The sequence below is a fragment of the Electrona antarctica genome (genome assembly GCF_951216825.1).
Source record: "Electrona antarctica genome assembly, chromosome: 10".
Classification (NCBI taxonomy): Eukaryota; Metazoa; Chordata; class Actinopteri; order Myctophiformes; family Myctophidae; genus Electrona; species Electrona antarctica.
Genome location: NC_136791.1, coordinates 28,099,590 through 28,121,599, shown reverse-complemented (window position 1 = coordinate 28,121,599; position 22,010 = coordinate 28,099,590). Strand labels below are relative to the sequence as shown.

General features: G+C 46.9%; 1 protein-coding gene across 5 annotated transcripts in view; it reads left to right on the top strand.

The window, feature by feature from the left end:
- Positions 1-22,010, top strand: part of LOC306930565 (spectrin beta chain, non-erythrocytic 1-like) — a 141,836-nt gene that overhangs the window by 82,146 nt on the left and 37,680 nt on the right. For 3 of the 5 annotated variants that reach the window (XM_079511593.1, XM_079511594.1, XM_079511590.1), the window contains 18 exons: positions 1,231-1,404; positions 2,980-3,071; positions 3,642-3,722; positions 4,044-4,159; positions 4,961-5,073; positions 6,691-6,878; positions 7,670-7,787; positions 9,043-9,201; positions 11,071-11,166; positions 11,409-11,615; positions 12,377-12,530; positions 14,827-14,978; positions 15,940-16,158; positions 17,029-17,109; positions 18,043-18,249; positions 19,392-19,603; positions 20,520-20,657; positions 21,000-21,120. In XM_079511593.1, coding sequence (XP_079367719.1) covers positions 1,231-1,404; positions 2,980-3,071; positions 3,642-3,722; positions 4,044-4,159; positions 4,961-5,073; positions 6,691-6,878; positions 7,670-7,787; positions 9,043-9,201; positions 11,071-11,166; positions 11,409-11,615; positions 12,377-12,530; positions 14,827-14,978; positions 15,940-16,158; positions 17,029-17,109; positions 18,043-18,249; positions 19,392-19,603; positions 20,520-20,657; positions 21,000-21,120 — 2,628 coding nt within the window. Of the gene's footprint in view, positions 1-1,230; positions 1,405-2,979; positions 3,072-3,641; positions 3,723-4,043; positions 4,160-4,960; positions 5,074-6,690; positions 6,879-7,669; positions 7,788-9,042; positions 9,202-11,070; positions 11,167-11,408; positions 11,616-12,376; positions 12,531-14,242; positions 14,266-14,826; positions 14,979-15,939; positions 16,159-17,028; positions 17,110-18,042; positions 18,250-19,240; positions 19,283-19,391; positions 19,604-20,519; positions 20,658-20,999; positions 21,121-22,010 lie in introns of all 5 variants that reach the window. The other 2 variants (XM_079511591.1, XM_079511592.1) reach the window with 2 other exon arrangements.

Genomic DNA, 22,010 nt, shown 5'->3' with positions numbered 1-22,010 from the left:
TGAAAACGAGAGCGATTGAGGAGAGAAAAGAGGGAGGCGGGGAACGGCATGAAAGCGTGCGAGAAAAGGGGAACGGAGAGAGAGGAGAGAGAGAGAGACGGAGAGTTGGTTATGAATGGAAGCATTCATGGACTGTGTGTGATTGTGTCTCGTGTTGAAACCCATCCAGGGTTGAAGTCCGATGTCCCAGGCCTTGGTCTGCCTGCCAGCCTGCCAGCCTGCCAGCCTGCCAGTCCGTCTGTCCGTCTGTCTGTCTGTCTGTCTGCCTGCCTGCCTGCCTGTCCGTCTGTCCGTCCGTCTGTCCGTCCGTCCGTCTGTCCGTCTGTCCGTCCGTCTGTCTGTCTGTCTGTCTGTCTGTCTGTCTGTCTTTCTGTCTGTCTGTCTGTCTGCGGGTTGGAACCATGTGATGTGTGTTCTTGGTCACATGGTCCAACAAATGCGCTGCTTCTGGAAGCAGAGGATATTTAGACACATTAAAACCATCTGACGACACAACACGCACACACACACACACTGACTGATTGGTGTTGTGTTGTGTACCGTCTGTCTCTCGTACGACTGTCTAAGATGTGATAACTGAAACGTGCCACTATAAATCAGCTCATCTGAGCGCCAGTACAGTGTGTACTGTTGTCAAACATCTGCATGCCTGCAGGACTGTACCGCTCTGCTAAAGTAGGTTAACACAACATACAAGTTGAACATCTCTCTCTCTCTCTCTCTCTCTCTCTCTCTCTCTCTCTCTCTCTCTCTCTCAAGCTAGATTTATACCTACTGTAGTTGCATAGTGCATACCTGCCAACACTCCTGCATTTACAGTAGCAGGACTCCTGAATTTGTACCGTCTCTCTCCTGCTGTGCTTCTTAATTGTATTTTCTCCTGCAAATATCCGTACTTAATGTTAGACAAAGGCTTAGGATCACTCACAGGTTGGCAAAGAGCTCGCTATCGCAAACACCGAAAACATCAAAATGCGCCATTGCGCCCGACGTCCGCCCATGGCTCTCTGTGACTTTGCATTGCGCCTCAATTTCCCAGCAGCGCTGAGAAGCCTGGCTCACTGCGTGACGTATTCTACTGTGTTCGAGCGAAACCATGTAGGCCTAAGTCTTAAAAGTTATCCAAAAAACTGCGCATTAAACAATGAAAACATAACTCTTCTTCGGGAGGATAAGAGATATATCAATTAAGTGTTAATGCATGTGTTCTCTCTCTCTCTCTCTCTGCAGCCTAAACCCACTAAGGGCAGGATGCGTATCCACTGTCTGGAGAACGTGGACAAGGCTCTGCAGTTCCTCAAGGAACAGAGGGTCCATCTGGAGAACATGGGCTCACACGACATAGTGGACGGAAACCACCGCCTCACCCTGGGTCTGATCTGGACCATCATCCTCAGGTTCCAGGTACGCACGCACACACACACGCACGCACGCGCACACACCGCCTCACCCTGGGTCTCATCCTGAGCTTCCCGGTACGCTGCTAAAAACCATGATGGAAAAATGTCTGTCGACTACCTTTGACGAAAACTGAATAATCAACGCATGGAATTCAATGGCCCAAAGCACACCAAAGGGTCAAGCCGGTTTTAGCGTTAACTCCTGGCAACCGTTTGGACCCAAGGAGTTGCATGGTGACCCTTTGGTGTGGTTACACTGGTTAGGGCTTCAGACTAAATTGACAATTTCATCAACAAATAAAATAAAATACGGAGGGACTAGTGGAGAAAGAGATCCAGTAGAACTCCCCAGATCCCCAGCCAGCATAAAGATGAAAGTGCGGCAGACAGAGAGAGATCTTCCTAATAGAACCGACACTTAGAGCGGCACATGGGTGGGTCAACAAACGTCCGAATTACACAAGCGCGATCCGATCACTTTGCACATAACAGCGTTGGACAGTCAGACCTAATGATCTGATTTGAGAAACAAATGGGATCAGCCTCCAGTCATGAACAAAGCCTCATGTCACCTCGCTACAAATCAAAGTGAAGTTAAAGGCCATTACGTCTCAGTCTCACTTCTAGATCTAATTGAATCTAACAGTCAGCAGCAGGTTGAACCTGTAACATCCTCCACCTGCTTTCATCTGGCGTTGAGTACAGTACAGTACAGTATGTCTGCTCTGGGATCGTTTGATCTACCCTAGAGGGTGTGTTGTTCTGTGATCGTCACCGAACAGCCCTGTCTGTTCTTTAAGCGGTGTGCTTTATCCTCCTTGTGTGTGTTTGTGTGTGTGTGTGTGCGCACGTGTGGTAATGTAATACACAGCACATCATGTGCGTGTTTGCAGACAGTTGCGTGTCACAGTTTCCCTGGCGCAGCTCTTCTATCCACCACTTTTATCACAGATGCTCTGCGACGTTCATGAGTTTATCCACAGAACCTAAAGCATTATTTATCTACTCCAGGGCTGTCCAAAGTGCGGCCCGCGGGCCAAATGTGGCCCTGGGACGATTTATTTTACGGCCCGCAGCTTCATTGTATTATGAATATGGATACAAGCTTAAACAAAATCCAAATGTTTGACGACGACTACTATAGAGTAGAAAACAACTAGGTTTCAGTCTTTTTCTACTTTTAGCAGCCTACGTAGTCGGCTTTCTTTTCTTGTTATTGTCATGTTAAATGTTACAGCAAATCGCTCATTGGAAGTTGTACAACTTTGAGGTGCGATATGCGTGTAAATTTGAAGACACCTTGGCTTTATCCTTCATTGTGTCTGTGTGTTGCGTTAGTGTCGAAGTGTCCTTGAGCAAGACACTGAACCCCTAATTGCTCCTGATGTGCTGGTTGGTGCCTTGCATGGTTTCCGCCGCCATCGGTGTGTGAATGTGTGTGTGAATGGGTGAATGTAATGCACAATCTCTGTAAAGCGCCTTGGATAAATGGCGCTATATAAATGCACCATTTACCATTTGACACTGCTTCTCTCTGAACGTCCCTGTAGTTTACACTGCTTCTCTGTGCGTGTTTCAGATCCAGGACATCGTTGTGGATACGGAGGACAACAAGGAGAAGAGGTCTGCTAAAGACGCCCTGCTGCTCTGGTGTCAGATGAAGACTGCAGGGTGAGAATACACACACACGCACCAACGCATGCACACAAACACAATGCACACGCACGCGCGCACGCGCGCGCACGCGCGCGCACACACACACACACACACACACACACACACACACACACACACACACACACACACACACACACACACACACACATGCATGCCCAAGCACCTGCACACGGACACATGCGCAAACTTACATTATTTTGTCATGGGAGATATTCAAATAGGTCAGAAAATATATTTAAAAAAAACTATATATTTTTACAGCTGAAGCCGACAACTACAACATTTTACATAATATATATATATATATAATATATATTATATCATATCCACCTAATAAACAATGAGATGAGGACTTTTGTTTTGTTTTGTAAACACACAGTACAGTTAAGGTGGTTGCACACTGGACGCGTTTTCCGGAAAACCGATGGAGAAACGCCAATCTAACTATAATAACCTTACAATGTTCATGTACAAACCTTCAGGTTGTTCTCTGGTGGAGCTTCCATCAGGACCAGGTGGGCTTAACGATGGAGTGAAATTAATATGTTGTCTTCTCTTCCTCAGCTATCCCAACGTCAACATCCACAACTTCTCCACCAGCTGGAGAGATGGAATGGCCTTCAACGCCCTCATCCACAAACACAGGTAGCACAATACCTCATGACACCTCATCCACAAACACGGGTAGCACAATACCTCATGACACCTCATCCACAAGCACAGGTAACACATTACCTCATGACACCTCCTTCAACACCCTCATCCACAAACACAGGTAACTAAATGCCTCATTACACCTCATGACACCTCATCCACAAACACAGGTAACAAAATACCTCATGACACCTCATCCACAAACAATTTACAATTTAGGCATTTAGCAGACGCTCAGAAAATCAATAATTGTGTGTGTGTGTGTGTGTGTGTGTGTGTGTGTGTGTGTGTGTGTGTGTGTGTGTAATCCAGACCGGACCTGATAGACTTCGACAAGCTGAAGAAGTCCAACGCTCATCATAACCTTCAGAACGCCTTCAACCTGGCCGAGGCACACCTAGGACTGACCAAGCTACTGGACGCAGAGGGTGAGACACATTTAATCATTAAACTAACGCTAGGACTGACCAAGCTGCTGGATGCAGAGGGCGAGACACATTCAATCATTAAACTAACCCTAACCCTAGGACTGACTAAACTACTGGACGCACATATTTAAAGACCTAGTGAACTGAAAGATACGTTATTTCACACTTTTAGACCATATCTGTGGTCATCCTACCTAATTCAAGATGACATCCATCCACAGTGTCAGACAGACTCATTTGAAACTTAATCGGCACGCTAAAATATGTATCTGAAAACATTATGTTAGAAATGAGCCACGTGGTAGCAAACATGCTGAGCTGGCCGTCTGTGTCTCACTTGTACACAAACGGACTCCACACGGATGTAGCGTAGACACTAACGTCCCATTGCCTGAAGGGATTGGACGCTCTGATTGGTTCAGAAACACACAGGCAGGCTTCCGTTTCAGACAACACTGACAAAGCTACTGGACGCTCTGTGATGGTATGAATGATCGTCTGGTATTTAATGGCTTTAGTCACACAGGCTTCCTCTAGGCTAGAGTCAGAGGTGCAGTCAGGTCACTTCAACAATGGAAACCCATTTGGAGCCTTCATTGACAACAACATCATCTGGTGTATTAGCAGAGATACAGCACAGCACACACGCACACGCACACGCACACACTCACACTCACACTCACACTCACACACACTCAAGGCTGCTGGATTCTGAGGGTTAGAACACATAAATAAATAAATGTCAAATGTCTCTCCTCCTCCTCTCCTCTCCTCTCCTCTCCTCTCCTCTCCCCTCCCCAGACATCAGCGTGGACCATCCCGATGAGAAGTCCATCATCACATACGTAGTGACGTACTATCACTACTTCTCTAAGATGAAGGCCCTGAAGGTGGAAGGAAAGCGTATTGGAAAGGTACAGTAGGCCTTACAGAACCCAGCCTCATCCTCTCCTTTCCTCCCCATCATAAATTAATTTGGGGTGTTTCCACGCCCCCCTCTTCCGTAGCATTCCGCTACGCTAAAACTGCTCCCACTATAAAGCTCCCACATGTAGGCTTCTTTCACCAATGTGCACGCATATTTGCATTTATTTTCGCCAATATCACCTCCCCAGCATGGCGCCGCAAATTCCCTCGGCCAGTTGGCTATACGCCCGATCACGTGACACGTGCGCTGGGTTACAGGTGCATGATGGGAAGCCGGAAGCTGCCATTAACCTAATTTTATGGGACACAGTTTTTAGTGCAACACCAACAATGTCGTGCTTTTTATGTTTTTTTGGCGTTAGACTTGAGTGTGCCAGAGGTGCTTGAAAATGCTAGTACAGAAACCTTGCATCTCCATATTTCACATTTGCCCTAATTTAGTTTTAGGGTTAGGGTTATGTCATGTGACATCAGTGTCACACAGATAGCCGATCTACAAGCTGACGACGTGTGAGCTTGGCTGTAGATCGGCTATTTTCATTATTTTCCCACTTGTTTTATCCACTGCAGTACACAATACACTGCACTCTGTAACTTACAGTATGCCCTCTCCTGGCAGAGAGAGGTCATTGCACCTTAAAGGAGAATTCTATGCTAGATGGCTTTCTTACCTTTATTTGTAGTTGTTACGTCCCCACCAAAGAGGGCCAGGTGTTATTTTGTGCAAAAGTGCATTATTGGCTATTTCCGCTAATATAAGCCCTCAATGGGGGTTAGGGTTTTGTGCTAATTCTCTTATTTCCATCGAAATAAATAGTAAAGTGTGCCACTTGGGATACTATTTACATTATGAAGTGGGGATATATACAAAATATTCCATTTTGAGCGATGGAAATAAGCGAATTAGCACAACACCCCAATGCCCCATTCAATTCAATTCATTAAGGGCTTATGGTAGGGGAAATAGCCAATAATGCGCTTTTGCACAAAATAACACCTGGACCTCTTTGGTGTGGATGTAACGACTACAAATAACACCTGGACCTCTTTGGTGTGGACGTAACAACTACAAATAACACCTGGACCTCTTTGGAGTGAACGTAACGACTACAATTAAAGGTAAGAAAGCCTTCTAGCATGGGTTAGAGTAGGGACACCACTGTAGACATACTAGTTATATCAACATACATTGTATCAACATACTCTACCATAATGATTGGTTAAAATATTAGTTTTTATTTAATAATGAAAAAAACAAAAGGTTTCTGCCCGACAGCAACGATATACCAGATTTCTGCTTCAAGCCTGCTCAGTCCTCCCTCAGCTTTGTTTTCTTAAATTCTTATCCCATGATTTTTGTAACCCATTTTTTTCCACCCAGTGTCAATTATCTAATGTACACTCCCTCTACCATCCTGGGGAGAGCAGCGGTCTGACCTCATGCTCCCTTCCATGCATGAGGAGTCCAAGCCGCTTCTTTTCACCTGACAGGGGGGGGGGAGTTTCCCCGGGTTGGACACTCATTATTATTTTATTGATGGGACCGATCTGCTGTCCTGAAGCTTGTCTTCGTTGTGTCTAAACCGCAACATCGTGTCCCGCAGGTTTTGGAGAACGCCATCGAGACGGAGAAGATGGTGGAGAAGTACGAGTCTCTGGCCTCGGATCTGCTGGAGTGGATCGAACAGACCATCATCATCCTCAACAACCGCAAGTTCGCCAACTCTCTGGTCGGAGTTCAGCAGCAACTGCAGGCCTTCAACACCTACCGCACTGTAGAGAAACCTCCCAAGTTAGTAACACAATGACGCATAACACCTACCTACCGCACTGTGGAGAAATCTCCCAAGTTAGTAACACAATCACACATAACACCTGCCTACCTACCTACCTACCTACCTACCTACCTACCGCACTGTGGAGAAACCTCCCAAGTTAGTAACACAATCACACATAACACCTACCTACCTACCTACCTACCTACCTACCGCACTGTGGAGAAACCTCCCAAGTTAGTAACACAATCACACATAACACCTGCCTACCTACCTACTTACCTACCTACCTACCTACCGCACTGTGGAGAAACCTCCCAAGTTAGTAACACAATCACACATAACACCTACCTACCTACCTACCTACCTACAACACTGTGGAGAAACCTCCCAAATTAGTAACACACAAATACATGTAACACCTACCTACCTACCTACCTACCACACTGTGGAGAAACCTCCCAAGTTAGTAATACACAAATACATGTAACACCTACCTACCTACCTACCTACAGTACCTACCTACCTACCACACTGTGGAGAAACCTCCCAAGTTAGTAACGCAAACACACCAGTACCTACTTTACTTGGAGAAACTGACCAAGTTAGAAACACACGCACAGAGAAACTGACGAAGTTAGAACCACAATGCTGTGACTCATGAGCTTGTACTGCTTCTGGCTTTAGGGTTAAAGATTTCTATGATATGCAATTATGGCATTCATAAAACCTCCATCCTAAACTTGTGTACTGTGTGTGTGTGTGTGTGTGTGTGTGTGTGTGTGTGTGTGTGTGTGTGTGTGTCTAGGTTCACAGAGAAGGGCAACCTGGAGGTTCTCCTCTTCACCATCCAGAGTAAGATGAGAGCCAACAACCAGAAGGTGTACACGCCTAGAGAAGGAAAACTCATCTCTGACATCAACAAGGTCTTTAACACCAACAATACTCCTGTCTTAAAGGAAAATTCCTGAGTAGCCACTCTCTGACGATAAAATATCCATTCATTAACCACTTTAATTACACAGCTTGGTTGAATGATTGATTCTGATTGGTCATTCACTGAATTCAGCGTGTTATTTCTTGATAATGACCGCTCCGCTCTATAACACACCGCTGTCTAATCAAAGCCTCAGAGCACCTGCTGCGCTGCTTGATTTACTGCTGTTTCCAACATGACAGCCATGTAAACAAACACACAATGTCATTTAACTAAACGTTGCTCTCAAGAATGTTTTTAAAAACATTTGAAGTGAGAAATGGACGATGCAGTGCCCGGAAATGACACTCACTCCCTTGTTTTCCGAGGTGACTTTCATTACCATAAGCAAGGGAATACTGATTTGTTTTCTTCTCACTTTTGGGTCAAAAAGTAGCTGTGTATTAAGTGGGATAATGAATGGCTAGGTGGTCATTGTTCATTTGAATAAATCATCTTCGATGTAGCTCGTTCACTCACTGTAGACGCCTAGATGGAAGCCCATCCATCCATCCATCTTCAACCGATTATCCGTAGTCGGGTCGCGGGGCAACAGCTTCACCAGAGAGCTCCAGACTTCCCTCTCCAGCGCAACATTAGTAACCATTTGGGACAAAACTCTGTGGACGCATTTCAGACATGTAAACCAAAAATAATAATTGTCAAGCGATCAAAATAAGCTCTTTAGAGATGGACTCGCCGTGCACGGTCGGAGCTGAGGAGTGCTCGCCAAGGAGTTTATTTTCCCCCCACTTCTACCAGTGGTTAATGGCTATATTATTGTCAGATTGCGGTAAGAAGAAAACGGCTTCATTGAAGCCTTGAATTCATGAAGATTTCTTTGTTTTTGTCACATTCCTGAGCCAATAATTTTGATGACCAGGCGAATCACTCAAGGCTGCGCGTATTCGTGAAGCCCTATCATGGGAGACTATTTGGCCGAGGACAGCCGGTCTATCTCACAAACGTTGTCCTCTACATAACCTCACTCAACTTTTTATGTTTTGTCACAAATGAACGCCCTACTTCTTCATCATACAAGAGTGTCGGACAAAAGTAGTGAAATTAAGCAGATTTATATGCTCACGACGTGTCGCATAGTGTGCTTGTAGATCAGCTATTTTCACTATTTCAAATTGTTTTTTAGAATAATGAAAAAAGGAACGGTTTTGGTCTGACTTACTGTGTGTGTGTGTGTGTGTCAGTCGTGGGAGCGTCTAGAGAAGTCGGAGCACGAGCGCGAGCTGGCCTTGAGGACGGAGCTGATTCGCCAGGAGAAACTAGAGCAGCTGGCACGACGCTTCGACCGCAAGGCTGCCATGAGGGAGACCTGGCTGAGTGAGAACCAGAGGCTGGTGTCACAGGTACACGCACGCACGCACGCGCATAACCATTGGTTGAGTTGTAGCTGTAGCAGGTTCCATTTGTTGTCGTTGTTTTTTTAACATTAGTTGTCTAGTACAGTGTTTCTCATTGTAGTTGTCTAGTACAGTGTTTCTCAAAGTGTGGTCCGGGGAACCCCCGTGGGTCATGGGGGGATTCCAGGGGCTCCACAGCACAGTGAGTTCATGCAGCATTAGGCTGATAGTACCCCAGCTTTACAAGGCCTAGAGGGGCGGATTCTAACTAGCACTGGATACCAAAGCTGGCTCCCTATTGGTTCACCAACCTATGTGCCCGCCTCCCCCCGCACCCCTCCTGTCACTCAAATCTGTAGAATCTCTCTGTCACTCAGATCAGGTAATGCAGGTAAGCTGTCAGAAACTTCCGTAAAACACCCAGGACAACGCTCCACCTGTCCTAGAGTCTCCTCCCTTCCCTAAACCACCCTGGACAATGCACCAAATGTCCTAGACTCTTCTCCCTTCTCTAAAACACCCAGGACAACGCTCCACCTGTCCTAGAGTCTCCTCCCTTCCCTAAAACACCATGGACAACGCTCCACATGTCCTAGACCTAGACTCTTCTCCCTTCTCTAAAACACCCTGGACAACACACCACATGTCCTAGACTCTTCTCCCTTCTCTAAAGCACCCTGGACAACGCTCCTCATGTCCTAGACTCTTCTCCCTTATCTAAAACACCCAGGAGAACGCTCCATCTGTCCCAGACTCTTCTCCCTTCTCTAAAGCACCCTGGACAACGCTCCACACGTCCAACACCCTGGACAACGCTCCACACCTCCTAGAGTAGACTCTTTCCCCTTCCCTAAAACACATTGGACAATACTCCATGCACCCTAGACTCCTGTCCCTTCTGTAAAACACCCAGGACAACGCTCCACACGTCCTAGAGTCTCCTCCCTTCTGGCTCCCAAACTGTGGAATGAACTCCCAATCGCTGTTAGAACTGCAGACTCTCCCAATCTGTAGTGATATTATCAGTAGCATATCGATATTGAAGGAAGCCAAACCAAAATGTTTTACTCGTAGGTACCTTTACACAAGATGTATAAAGTACAACCTTGAACCTTTTATATCGGACGATATTCCATTCAAAATGCAATATCGGTATCGAACCGATATCAAAATAATTCCGATATTTTCCTCCCGATTTTGAGTGATATTTAACCAATATTGAGCACATTATCGGATATCGTTATTGGCCAAGAAATATTTCAATATCGTGCATCTCCAATCTTCAGACTCCACCTCAGTCCGTAGCACTTGCCCTAGCCTCCACGACCTTGCAGGCTTAGTGTGAGTAATAGCTTCGATGTACAGATTATAGATTTCTTGATGTTAGACTGATTTTTGGATCCTAGATCACTGTCTATTTCTATATATGCATTTGATGTATTACCTCGTGTTAACGTCGGTTACTGGACATTTCTCTGGATTAAGAGAGTCTGCTAAATGCTAGTCTCGCGTTACCAGACTGTTGACTCTCGCAATTTCCAAATGCTTCATCATACAGTCTGGACCAACGGAAGAGCTATCATGCGTAAGCGATAAAGCGGAAGTGGAGCCTCCTCCCCATTTCCGTTCGTCTTTACAGTCGCGCAAATTTATTCTAATATAAATAGAAATCATCTAAGCATATATAGCTTGTTGCTTAGCAGAAAATAAAATGCAAAAATAAAATGTAAAGTTTTAAAATATATTTTCGTGAACGGAAATGGCAGCTTCCTTACTCAGCTCATGGGGGCTATAGGTCCAGACTCTATATAGCATTCGGAGAATGTGGAATTGTTGGCTAAATGCCTACACTGTGATATTTCCTCTCTCCTGCAGGATAACTTTGGTTTTGACCTCCAGGCGGTCGACGCCGCCACGAAGAAACACGAGGCCATCGAGACGGACATCACTGCGTACGAGGAGCGAGTGCAGGTGTGTGATTCACAATAACAAAAAAAGTAACAAAGTTGTCTTTACCACGCCCCTTTTCACCATGGCGACAGATCCCATAGCCCGAGGGGATGGGACGGTTGGCGTAAAGTCTGTAAACTGTTGGTCGAGACACACTGTCAATGATGTGGTCGTTAAGTTTCTTTCTTTCTTTCTTTCTTTCTTTCTTTCTTTCTTTCTTTCTTTCTTTCCCTTTCCTCCCTCCCCCCCCCCCCCCCCTCTAGGCGGTGGTGTCAGTGGCCAGGGAGCTGGAGGCGGAGTCCTACCACGACCTGAAGCGAGTGTCGGCCCGTAAGGACAACGTGATCCGCCTGTGGGAGTACCTCCTGGAGCTGCTGAAGGCTCGCCGCCTCAGGCTGGAGCTCAACCTGGGCCTGCAGAGGGTCTTCCAGGAGATGCTCTACATCATGGACTGGATGGACGAGATGAAGGTAGGAGTATAGGATATTTGTGCTGCCCCCCCTCCCGACGAGAGCGCTGTGTTTCCTCATTTAGATGGGCTATTTTCGCCATTTGTGAGGACGCACACGGCCGCTCGTTATCACTTTAATTGCCCGGGGTTATTTAATCCATTACATTATAGCGCCCATTCGATTTATAAACACGGACCCCTTTTCCGGACGGACCGGCGGAAGTTGTTGATGTGTGTGTAGCAGCTAACAATGGCCACACCACTCTAGAGTCGATCGACAACAACGGGAGACAAGAATAAATCTATCGAGACTAGCGACTGGACTGCGGAGCACCGTCTAACACAGGATCTTTTTTCATAAAAAGACGGGATGATTTAGATCGCGAGTTATGAACGTTTTAAGATTTTCGTTTTCATCAGCTAAACAGGGGAGGGAGTTTTTCGATGACGTCTCACTCTTGCGCGTCACCGAGGATTGCCCAGCAGACGCTCCCAGGCTGTGGAGCCATGCGATCCGTTCTCATATCAATAATCTTCGTCTTTTGGACAATACTTCGTCCTGGGCGTCGGGCGTTACTAATAGAAAGGACAAAGAACTTCGTCCTGGGCGATGGGAGTGTTAATACGCGGCGGAGCAGCAGAGAAAATTGCTACTATGAGGGTCGGCTTGGCACTTTTTGGCACGTTTTGTTGCCCCTCTCGGCGTGTTGCCCTTGCGCATATAGTCGTATACGCAGCGACGGCACTGCTCTCAACCCCGTTATGTGTGTGTGTGTCCAGATGTTGCTGCTGTCTCAGGACTATGGTAAACATCTGCTGGGTGTGGAGGACCTGCTACAGAAACACACGCTGGTGGAGTCCGACATCGCCATCCAGGCTGACCGCGTCAAGCAGGTCAACAACAACGCACAGAGGTTCGCCGACGACAAGGAGGGTAAGAGAGACGCACGCACGCACGCACGCACGCACGCACGCACGCACGCACGCACGCACGCACGCACGCACGCACGCACGCACGCACGCACGCACGCACGCACAGACAGACAGACAGACAGACAATGTTCACACTATCAACCTTAAACACACTGCAGAGTTTAATATGCATTCAGTGTCTTCATTACAGTACAGTATATAGAATGTGCTAATGCTAACCATTGAAAGACAACACTGCCACCTTGCAGCTGAAATGGATACTGCACTTTAGATCCCAACGTGTTCTGTTGCCCTTGAAACATATCTCCTCCTCTCCTCTCCCTGTCTCCCCTCTCATTGATTGATTGATTGATTGATTGATTGATTGGATGCTCCATTTCAGGTCCTACAGTATAATACATTTATTAAACATTGTTTGAGGTACGTAGTTAGTCAGATATGTGTTTACTGCGGGCATAGAGGGCAAAGCCTCATTTATCATTTTGAATGTCAATCCCATTTTCAATTAAAATTGCTTAACCCATTCTGGACGGTCGGGAACCCATTTTGATGTTATAAGGATTATGTTATACTTTAGCTATTGAAAAATAGCAAGCTCATATCCGGGCACCAAGTGCCGTGCTACGAGCTTGTAGATCTGCTATTTTTAATCGTGAAAATGTGGCACAAATCATTGAATATATATTCTTTCAGAGCGAACGTTTTTAACTCAAATCTTTGCTTCTGGTAGGTCCATGAAACAACATATTTTCAGATTATATTTTTGGGGGTCCTTGACATGAAAATGTTTGAGAACGACTGACAAAAAAAAACATGGGTTTTTCAGATAACTGTCAGAATGTAGAAGACATTAGAATCGGTTTCAGGTCTAAATTGCTTAACCAACCCTGTCTTCTACCCCGAGCCAACCTAGGCTAGCTAAATGGGTTTAGAAAGACGTGGCTCATGGGCCATGTTTTTTTGCTCCGATCCGACTCCGATCATTCTCTCCTCCCCCTCCAGGCTACAAGCCCTGTGACCCCCAGGCCCTAACCTCTCCTCTCTCTTCCCCTCCAGGCTACAAGCCCTGTGACCCCCAGGCCCTAACCTCTCCTCTCTCTTCCCCTCCAGGCTACAAGCCCTGTGACCCCCAGGCCCTAACCTCTCCTCTCTCTTCCCCTCCAGGCTACAAGCCCTGTGACCCCCAGGCCCTAACCTCTCCTCTCTCCTCCCCCTCCAGGCTACAAGCCCTGTGACCCCCAGGCCCTAACCTCTCCTCCCTCCTCCCCCTCCAGGCTACAAGCCCTGTGACCCCCAGGCCCTAACCTCTCCTCTCTCCTCCCCCTCCAGGCTACAAGCCCTGTGACCCCCAGGCCCTAACCTCTCCTCTCTCCTCCCCCTCCAGGCTACAAGCCCTGTGACCCCCAGGCCCTAACCTCTCCTCTCTCTTCCCCTCCAGGCTACAAGCCCTGCGACCCCCAGGCCCTAACCTCTCCTCTCTCTTCCCCTCCAGGCTACAAGCCCTGCGACCCCCAGGCCCTAACCTCTCCTCTCTCCTCCCCCTCCAGGCTATAAGCCCTGTGACCCCCAGGCCCTAACCTCTCCTCTCTCTTCCCCTCCAGGCTACAAGCCCTGCGACCCCCAGGTTATCTAACCTCTCCTCTCTCTTCCCCTCCAGGCTACAAGCCCTGCGACCCCCAGGTTATCTAACCTCTCCTCTCTCTTCCCCTCCAGGCTACAAGCCCTGCGACCCCCAGGTTATCTAACCTCTCCTCTCTCTTCCCCTCCAGGCTACAAGCCCTGCGACCCCCAGGCCCTTTTTTTATATAATTATTTTTTTATTGGGTGGTTGAGTGGTTACATACATTATTGAATACATATCAATACACATTTTCATAAGTAATGATCTTAATCAAGGAGGAACAGGAAATGGTTTACATGACATTAGAGTTTTTTAAACATTTTGTAATTCATTCAGTTTATGGCTTCATCCACCCAATGGTTTTTTCATTTTATTTTCATTCACACCTCATTCTTACTAAAGCCGCACGCACGCACGCACGCACGCACGCACGCACGCACGCACGCACGCACGCACGCACGCACGCACGCACGCACGCACACACACCCTACCTACCCTGCCCTATACACACACATGAGGGAGATGCCGGAAGAAACAAAGGGGAAGCGACACAAAACATCACACACACACACACACACACACAGGTTCCTTAGGTTGTCCAGCACAGGTTGACTCAGTGGCTCCATTCCTCCTACAACGCCTCATAAATTGGACTCTCCTCTCTCTTCCCCTCCAGGCTACAAGCCCTGTGACCCCCAGGTGATCCGGGACCGCGTGGCCCACATGGAGTTCTGCTACCAGGAGCTGAGCCAGCTGGCAGCGGAGCGCCGTGCGCGGCTGGAGGAGTCTCGCCGTCTGTGGAAGTTCTTCTGGGAGATGGCGGAGGAGGTCAGAGGCTCTCTGGACGTCTTTAAACAGCACATGTTCATTTAGTTTAGGCATCATTTAAGTCTGAAATGTTTCAGTTTTAGTCATATCTGAGTCATCTGAAATGTTTCAGTTTTAGTCATATTTAGTTTTAGTTATCTGAATATCATGAGGTTTTAGTCAACTAAATCTACAGTCAATTTTGTCGACTTAAAAAACTAACTTCCGGTTACTTAAAAAAACATTAAAACTGCTATAAGCAATATATGTCAACATTTTAATTACCTTTTTCTTTTCTTTTGTTTTGGTATTCAGACAGCCAGCAATGGGTAGAACGCTCTGTGCCGCAATCTGCATTCAAAGATGTTCCTAGAAGCTTTGTCATTGGTAGAAAAAAACCCAGTCGCAATGACTAACCAATCAGGAAGCAGACAGGCAAATCGACCAATGACAAAGCTTCTAGGAAAATCTTTGAATGCAGATTGCGGCCCCTAGATGTGTCACAGAAACTACATTTTTTTTGGGAGCGTTCTACCCATTGCTGGATGTCTGAATACCAAAAAAAAAGGTCATTAATATGTTGGACATATTATTGCTTATAGCAGCTTTAAGTGCTGTACAAAACAAAAACTTGTTTTTATCCTGCTATACTACTCTCATATTGATTTACTCATTTATTTATCCTATTTATGAATGGATCAAAGCATAGATTAGTAACATATTCATTCAGAATGTCAGGGTGCATGTGTGTGCGCATGCATGTATGCACAACGTGCGTGCGTGTTTGAGGTATTTCATAGTAAATACATTGCTGCCATACTGGTGTGATGTCGGCAGCGCTACCGCTGCGCCATCTAGTGGTGATTTCAAACATTTGAGGAGTTTCTCCTCTTCTATAGAACCTATTTGCTCAAGTAGAGCACGTGAGTTAATGTACTTTACACCACCACTCACCGCTATGATGTCATTTCCTGTGCTGTAGGAGGGCTGGATCCGGGAGAAGGAACAGATCCTGAGCCTGGAGGATTGTGGGAAGGATTTGACGGGCGCACGGCGCCTGCTGAGTCAGCACAAAGCCCTGGAGGACGAGATGAGCGGACGCTCCGCCCACCTCCAGCAGACCATCAAGCAGGGGGAGGAGCTAGTCGCGGCCAATCACTTCGGAGCGGACAAGATCAAAGAACGCAACCAGGACATCCAGGTAGGGAGTGTTGGACATTATGTTGTTAACACATTTGATGCTTTAGACGGGTATACTTGTCGTAGTTGCTGAGGAAGAGTATACTCATTCTAAGGCGTTTAATATCGATTTAAGAATGCCTCGCTATTTTCCATTTTTGGAATCGCTCTGGTTGCTAGGCACGGTTGCTAGGGCCTCTGCGTCTACGCGACCAACTCCATTAGCTTCTGTATTAGCCACGGCCTTTACACACTGTTTTCTCTGAAAATACGGAGCTGTCCGTGGTGTTGATCGGATCGGAGATGTTCGGAGGTCATTTCTGATTTTTGCGGTGATCGCGTTCGGAATATTGGCGTTTTCTGGAGCAAGGATGGACGTGGCCTTAGCTCGCTAGCATTGGCACTATTGGTATTAACATGGCGACAAACTGGACGTGCGTCATACTAAAATTGCTTCTCATCACGTGGCACCCAAGTGCCACCACTTTTGGCACTCATTGTAAAGGTTTAATGGATAAAAGAAAATCTTTACTAAAACAAATTATACAAATAAATATATAGTGCTTTCAAAAAAGTGTGGACTATTATTATGATAATTATTTGGTCGGTCCAGCAGAGGTCCAGGATTATCGATTAGATCACGTCTGTTTGCTTCTATTATCAACGGGTTATGGTCCTTTTATCCAAGTGGAAATCCATTTATTCAGCCATCACGTTGGGTTATAATATTTGTGTGCCTCAATTTTATGTGCCTCAAATCGTGGCTGAATGTTGTCAATTTCTAACATGGGCAGTGTGGGTACAGTTGTACAGTAGTATGCTTCATAGTGGGCAGTGTGGGTACAGTTGTACTGCACTTGGTATTAACCATGTCTTCCCTCCTGTCTTCCAGGACCAGTGGTCGGCTCTGGAGCGTCTGTCCGCCGTTAGAAAAGCTCGCCTGGAGGAAGCCTGCAACCAGCACCAGTTCCAGGTGACCACACTTTAACACAACCTTAACATTTACGTGGTACGGGCAATCTCCCCTCCCCATGTGCAAGAACTCATTTGCAACTCAACTTTTGAAACATTTTGAGACTCCTAATGTGTCAGTGTCGTACTAAATAAGTGTCATACAAACCTGAAGACTTGACATTCAGTAGTTGGGTCTTATGATCAAAATAACATTATAATGGTGTGTAAAATAAATGGTGCATTTATATAGTGCCTTTATCCAAGGTGCTTTACATAGATTGTGCAAGGCACAACCTGCACGTCGGGAGCAATTAGGGGTTCAGCGTCTTGCTCAAGGACACTTTGACACTAACTTTGGGGGAGCCAGGGATCGAACCTCACGGTTCCGTCCGGTCACTCTACCCCTGAGCCACTGCCACCCCCAAAAAAGAAAATTAAAAATGTGTCTGTGCACGGACATAGTGATGACTCCTGCGTGTGTGCAGTGTGCACGGACATAGTGATGACTCCTGTGTGTGTGCAGTGTGCACGGACATATTGATGACTCCTGCGTGTGTGCAGTGTGCACGGACATAGTGATGACTCCTGTGTGTGTGCAGTGTGCACGGACATATTGATGACTCCTGTGTGTGTGCAGTGTGCACGGACATAGTGATGACTCTTGCATGTGTGCAGTGTGCACGGACATAGTGATGACTCCTGTGTGTGTGCAGTGTGCATGGACATAGTGATGACTCCTGCGTGTGTGCAGTGTGCACGGACATATTGATGACTCCTGCGTGTGTGTGCAGTGTGCACGGACATAGTGATGACTCCTGTGTGTGTGTGCAGTGTGCACGGACATAGTGATGACTCCTGCGTGTGTGTGCAGTGTGCACGGACATAGTGATGACTCCTGCGTGTGTGTGCAGTGTGCACGGACATATTGATGACTCCTGTGTGTGTCCTGCAGGCGGACGCCGACGACATGGACACGTGGATGCTGGACGTGCTGCGCATCGTGTCCAGCGCAGACGTGGGCCACGACGAGTTCTCCACGCAGACGCTGATGAAGAAGCACAAGGACGTGGCGGAGGAGATCAACAGCTACCGGCCCGTCATCACCGCCCTGCACGAGCAGGCCAAGACCCTGCCTGAAGCCCAGCAGGCTTCTGATGAGGTAAACATCCACTAATACTGTTAATACCCAGAACGTTTGGGGTTATTTAATCCATTAAATCATAGCGCCCAGCGATTTATAGCAGCGTAGCACATTTAGCGACGGACCGGTTGTTATCCCGGATGTGGGTAGCTTGATGTAGCCAAAACACTCTCGAGGCGATCGACAACAACGGGAGGTATGATTAATTCTAACGCGACTAGCGACCGGACCGCGGTGGGCCGTCTAACACATAATCTTTTCTTAGAATTGGACGGAATGATTTAGATCAAGAGTTATTCACGTTTTAAGATTTTCGATCTCGTCGGCTAAAATGGGGCGGAACATTTTCGATGATGTCCCACATTGAATGTTGCGCAACAGACGCTCCCAGCCTGTGGAGCGATGCGATCTTCAGTAACAATAATCAACAATAATCTCCGTCCTTTTGATCAATCTCCGTCCTGAGTGCTGGGCTGTGCGCTCAGGGTGTTCATTGTGATGCATCACTCTTTTCTATATTACTGCACAACAAGTCAAGACAGTCAGATATACTGAACAACATATTCCATTTAGAATTATATTCTAATTATACCGAATCGCGATGCATTGCTGAATTGATTATGACACCACCAACCATTGTTGACACCACTAGTAAACGTCCACTAATACTGTTACACTAGCAGTCCAACGACCTGCCCGAAGCTCAGCGGGCTTCTGATGAGGTACACGACGTCCAGGTTAGCGTGATTTTTGTGAGACAAACAAGCGGTCAGGTCTAGGAAACGCGCCCAAAAGTTTTGGTGGGCGTCTCACGGTCGTTGGCGAGTTCGTGAGCTGATGAGGAAGGATGATGTGTTTCAGGTTGGGGGGCGTCTCTCAGGCATCGAGGAGCGTTACAGGGAGGTGTGTGAACTGATGATGATGTGTTTCAGGTTGGGTGGCGTCTCTCGGGCATCGAGGAGCGTTACAGGGAGGTGTGTGAACTGATGATGATGATGATGTGTTTCAGGTTGGGGGGCGTCTCTCGGGCATCGAGGAGCGTTACAGGGAGGTGTGTGAACTGATGATGATGATGATGTGTTTCAGGTTGGGGGGCGTCTCTCGGGCATCGAGGAGCGTTACAGGGAGGTGTGTGAACTGATGATGATGATGTGTTTCAGGTTGGGGGGCGTCTCTCAGGCATCGAGGAGCGTTACAAGGAGGTGTGTGAACTAACGCGGCTCAGGAAGCAGGCCCTGCAGGACGCCCTGGCCCTCTACAGGATGCTGTCGGAGGCGGACGCCTGCGAGGTGTGGATCGACGAGAAGGAGCAGTGGCTCAATGCCATGCACATCCCCGAGAGGCTGGAGGACCTGGAGATCGTCCAGCACAGGTCAGAGGTTGATTTGGACTGCAACATTTAGACTCTGTTTCAGTCGTAGGGCCCCGATTTACTAAGCTGTTTACACCGGGATGCACACGCACATCCGACACACCAAAGGTCCGACATGTGGAAACAACGGTCGGACATGTGGTCGAACCGTGCTTGCGGTTATGGTTAGGATAGGGTTTGAGGGCAGGTTGTCGTTCTAATGACAGTCGGAATAGTATGTCGGAACTAAAGCCTGTACCCGTTTACGCCCATATTTTGTATGTAGAGGAATTTTCCAAAGTTCCAACGTTAGTAGTCTAATTCAGTAATAAATGGTAAATGGTGCATTTAGTTCAGACTCTTGCTCAAGGACACTTCGACACTAACTCTGGGGGAGCCCACAGGGTTCGAACTGGCAACCTTGTGGTTCCCATCCGGCCACTCTACCCCTGAGCCACCGCCACAATCTTTTGTCTGTGGATTTTGCGGAGGGCTGCTCTTAAGTCTGCTCGGATGCAGAGTTACATGGTGGGACTAAATGTGGCTGTATGTCATTAGAATGTCTTATTCTAATCTAGACTACTAACTTGGGAAGTTTGGGTGTAAACAGTGTAGTGAATCAGACCCATTCTCTTTTGAATAAAATTCAAGTCATATTTTAGTCACCTGGAATGTTTTAGTTTGAGTCTAGTATCACGAACACGCACGCACGCACGCACGCACGCACGCCAGGAAGGAGGGGTAATTTCAACCCTGTGATTTTTTTTTCTTAATTAATTGTGTTTCTCATAAACTTTTGTTTGTTGAATTTGTTCTTATGTTTGTTCATGTTTTAATTGTCTCCCTCTTCATCCTCTCTCTGTCCAACCTCTAACACGCACACACACACACACACACACACACACACACACACACACATGCACACGCATGCACACAGGTTTGAGAGCTTGGAGCCAGAGATGAACAGCCAGGCCTCTCGCGTTGCCGTGGTGAACCAGGTTGCTAGGCAACTGATCCACAATGGACATCCCAGCGAGGAGAAGATCAAAGCTCAGCAGGACAAACTGAACACCAGGTACAATCTGAACTAATTACAATAACAATCTAAACTAATAACAATGACAATCTGAACTAATAATTTTAGTAGTGGGGATAAAAATTTAAAAGTGAAGACAGAGGGGCACGGTGGCACAGTCGGTAGTGCTGTCGCCTCACAGCTAGAAGGTCCTGGGTTCGATTCCCACTGGGGACGCTGTGGGCACTGCGGGCGTGTTCTCTCCTCCGTGTCATCAGTACCCATACCCGAGGTGGGTTGGCGAAAGGGTCTTTCTGCGTATCATTTAGAGATGTTTCTCAGATGCCGTGAACTAAAGCATAGCAGCAGAATAGTAATGAAAACTGTCTGTCTGTCTGTCAGGTGGAGTCAGTTCAGAGACCTGGTAGACCTGAAGAAGGACAGTCTGAACTCTGCTCTGGGAGTTCAGAACTACTACCTGGAATGTAATGAGACCAAGTCCTGGATCAAGGAGAAGACCAAGGTATTTATATCACCACTGGGATGTGTTCTCCAGAACCTTCCACAGCCTGTGATGTTCTGGAGAAGACCAAGATATTTGTGGCCACATTTCACTGAGGGACTGCCATTGGATTTTTTTGAATTTTCGTTTTTTCATGTCATGTGAAAGCAGGGAATCATAGCTTCAAATAGACATATTGGTTGTTCAGTTTGACCCACCAGTTTTGGAGATATGGCTGAGTTAACCTGACTCCGCCAGATTGCGGCAGTATTGAGTTCACAAGTTCCCTCCTGCCTGGATCTGGGCTCTCTCAAGCAGAAACGATAAACCGGAAGCAGCGGGACAAAAATGATGATATCTCCATAATAATTTCGAGTTGTAGTCTTGTTAGGTTGTGTTTACATTTGCACTGTGGCAGCGCTTCAATACGTCACCAGTATCGCGTTGATCCCACCTCCAGCGGCCACATATCTCTCCGGTCAGAAATGGTCCGGAGTGCATCGTCTCTGCCCGAGAGGGACCAGATGGGAGCAGGAGGAGGAACTCACTGCAGCTACCAGCTGGTGGAGTCAGGTTATATAGAGTAATGTCTTGGAGAAAACAGCGAGTTGAGAAAACAGGCTTGAAAGGTTCACTTGTGTGGTCTCTAACATTACACCCAACTACATGTTTAAGCATTTATTTCATATTTAATTTTAATTTGTCAATTACAGCTCTGACACTTATTCCAGACATGCTCTAGTATGTGAAGAGTCTGCCTGTGCTTGCTATTACCTGTAACTCATTTTGAAAAAAAAAAAAAAAAAAAAAAAGTGTGCGATGGCAGGCTCTCAGTCAAATCTGGTCACATTTATATTTCCCATGGGATGTGTCCTCCAGAACCTTCCACAGCCTGTGATGTTCTGCCATGT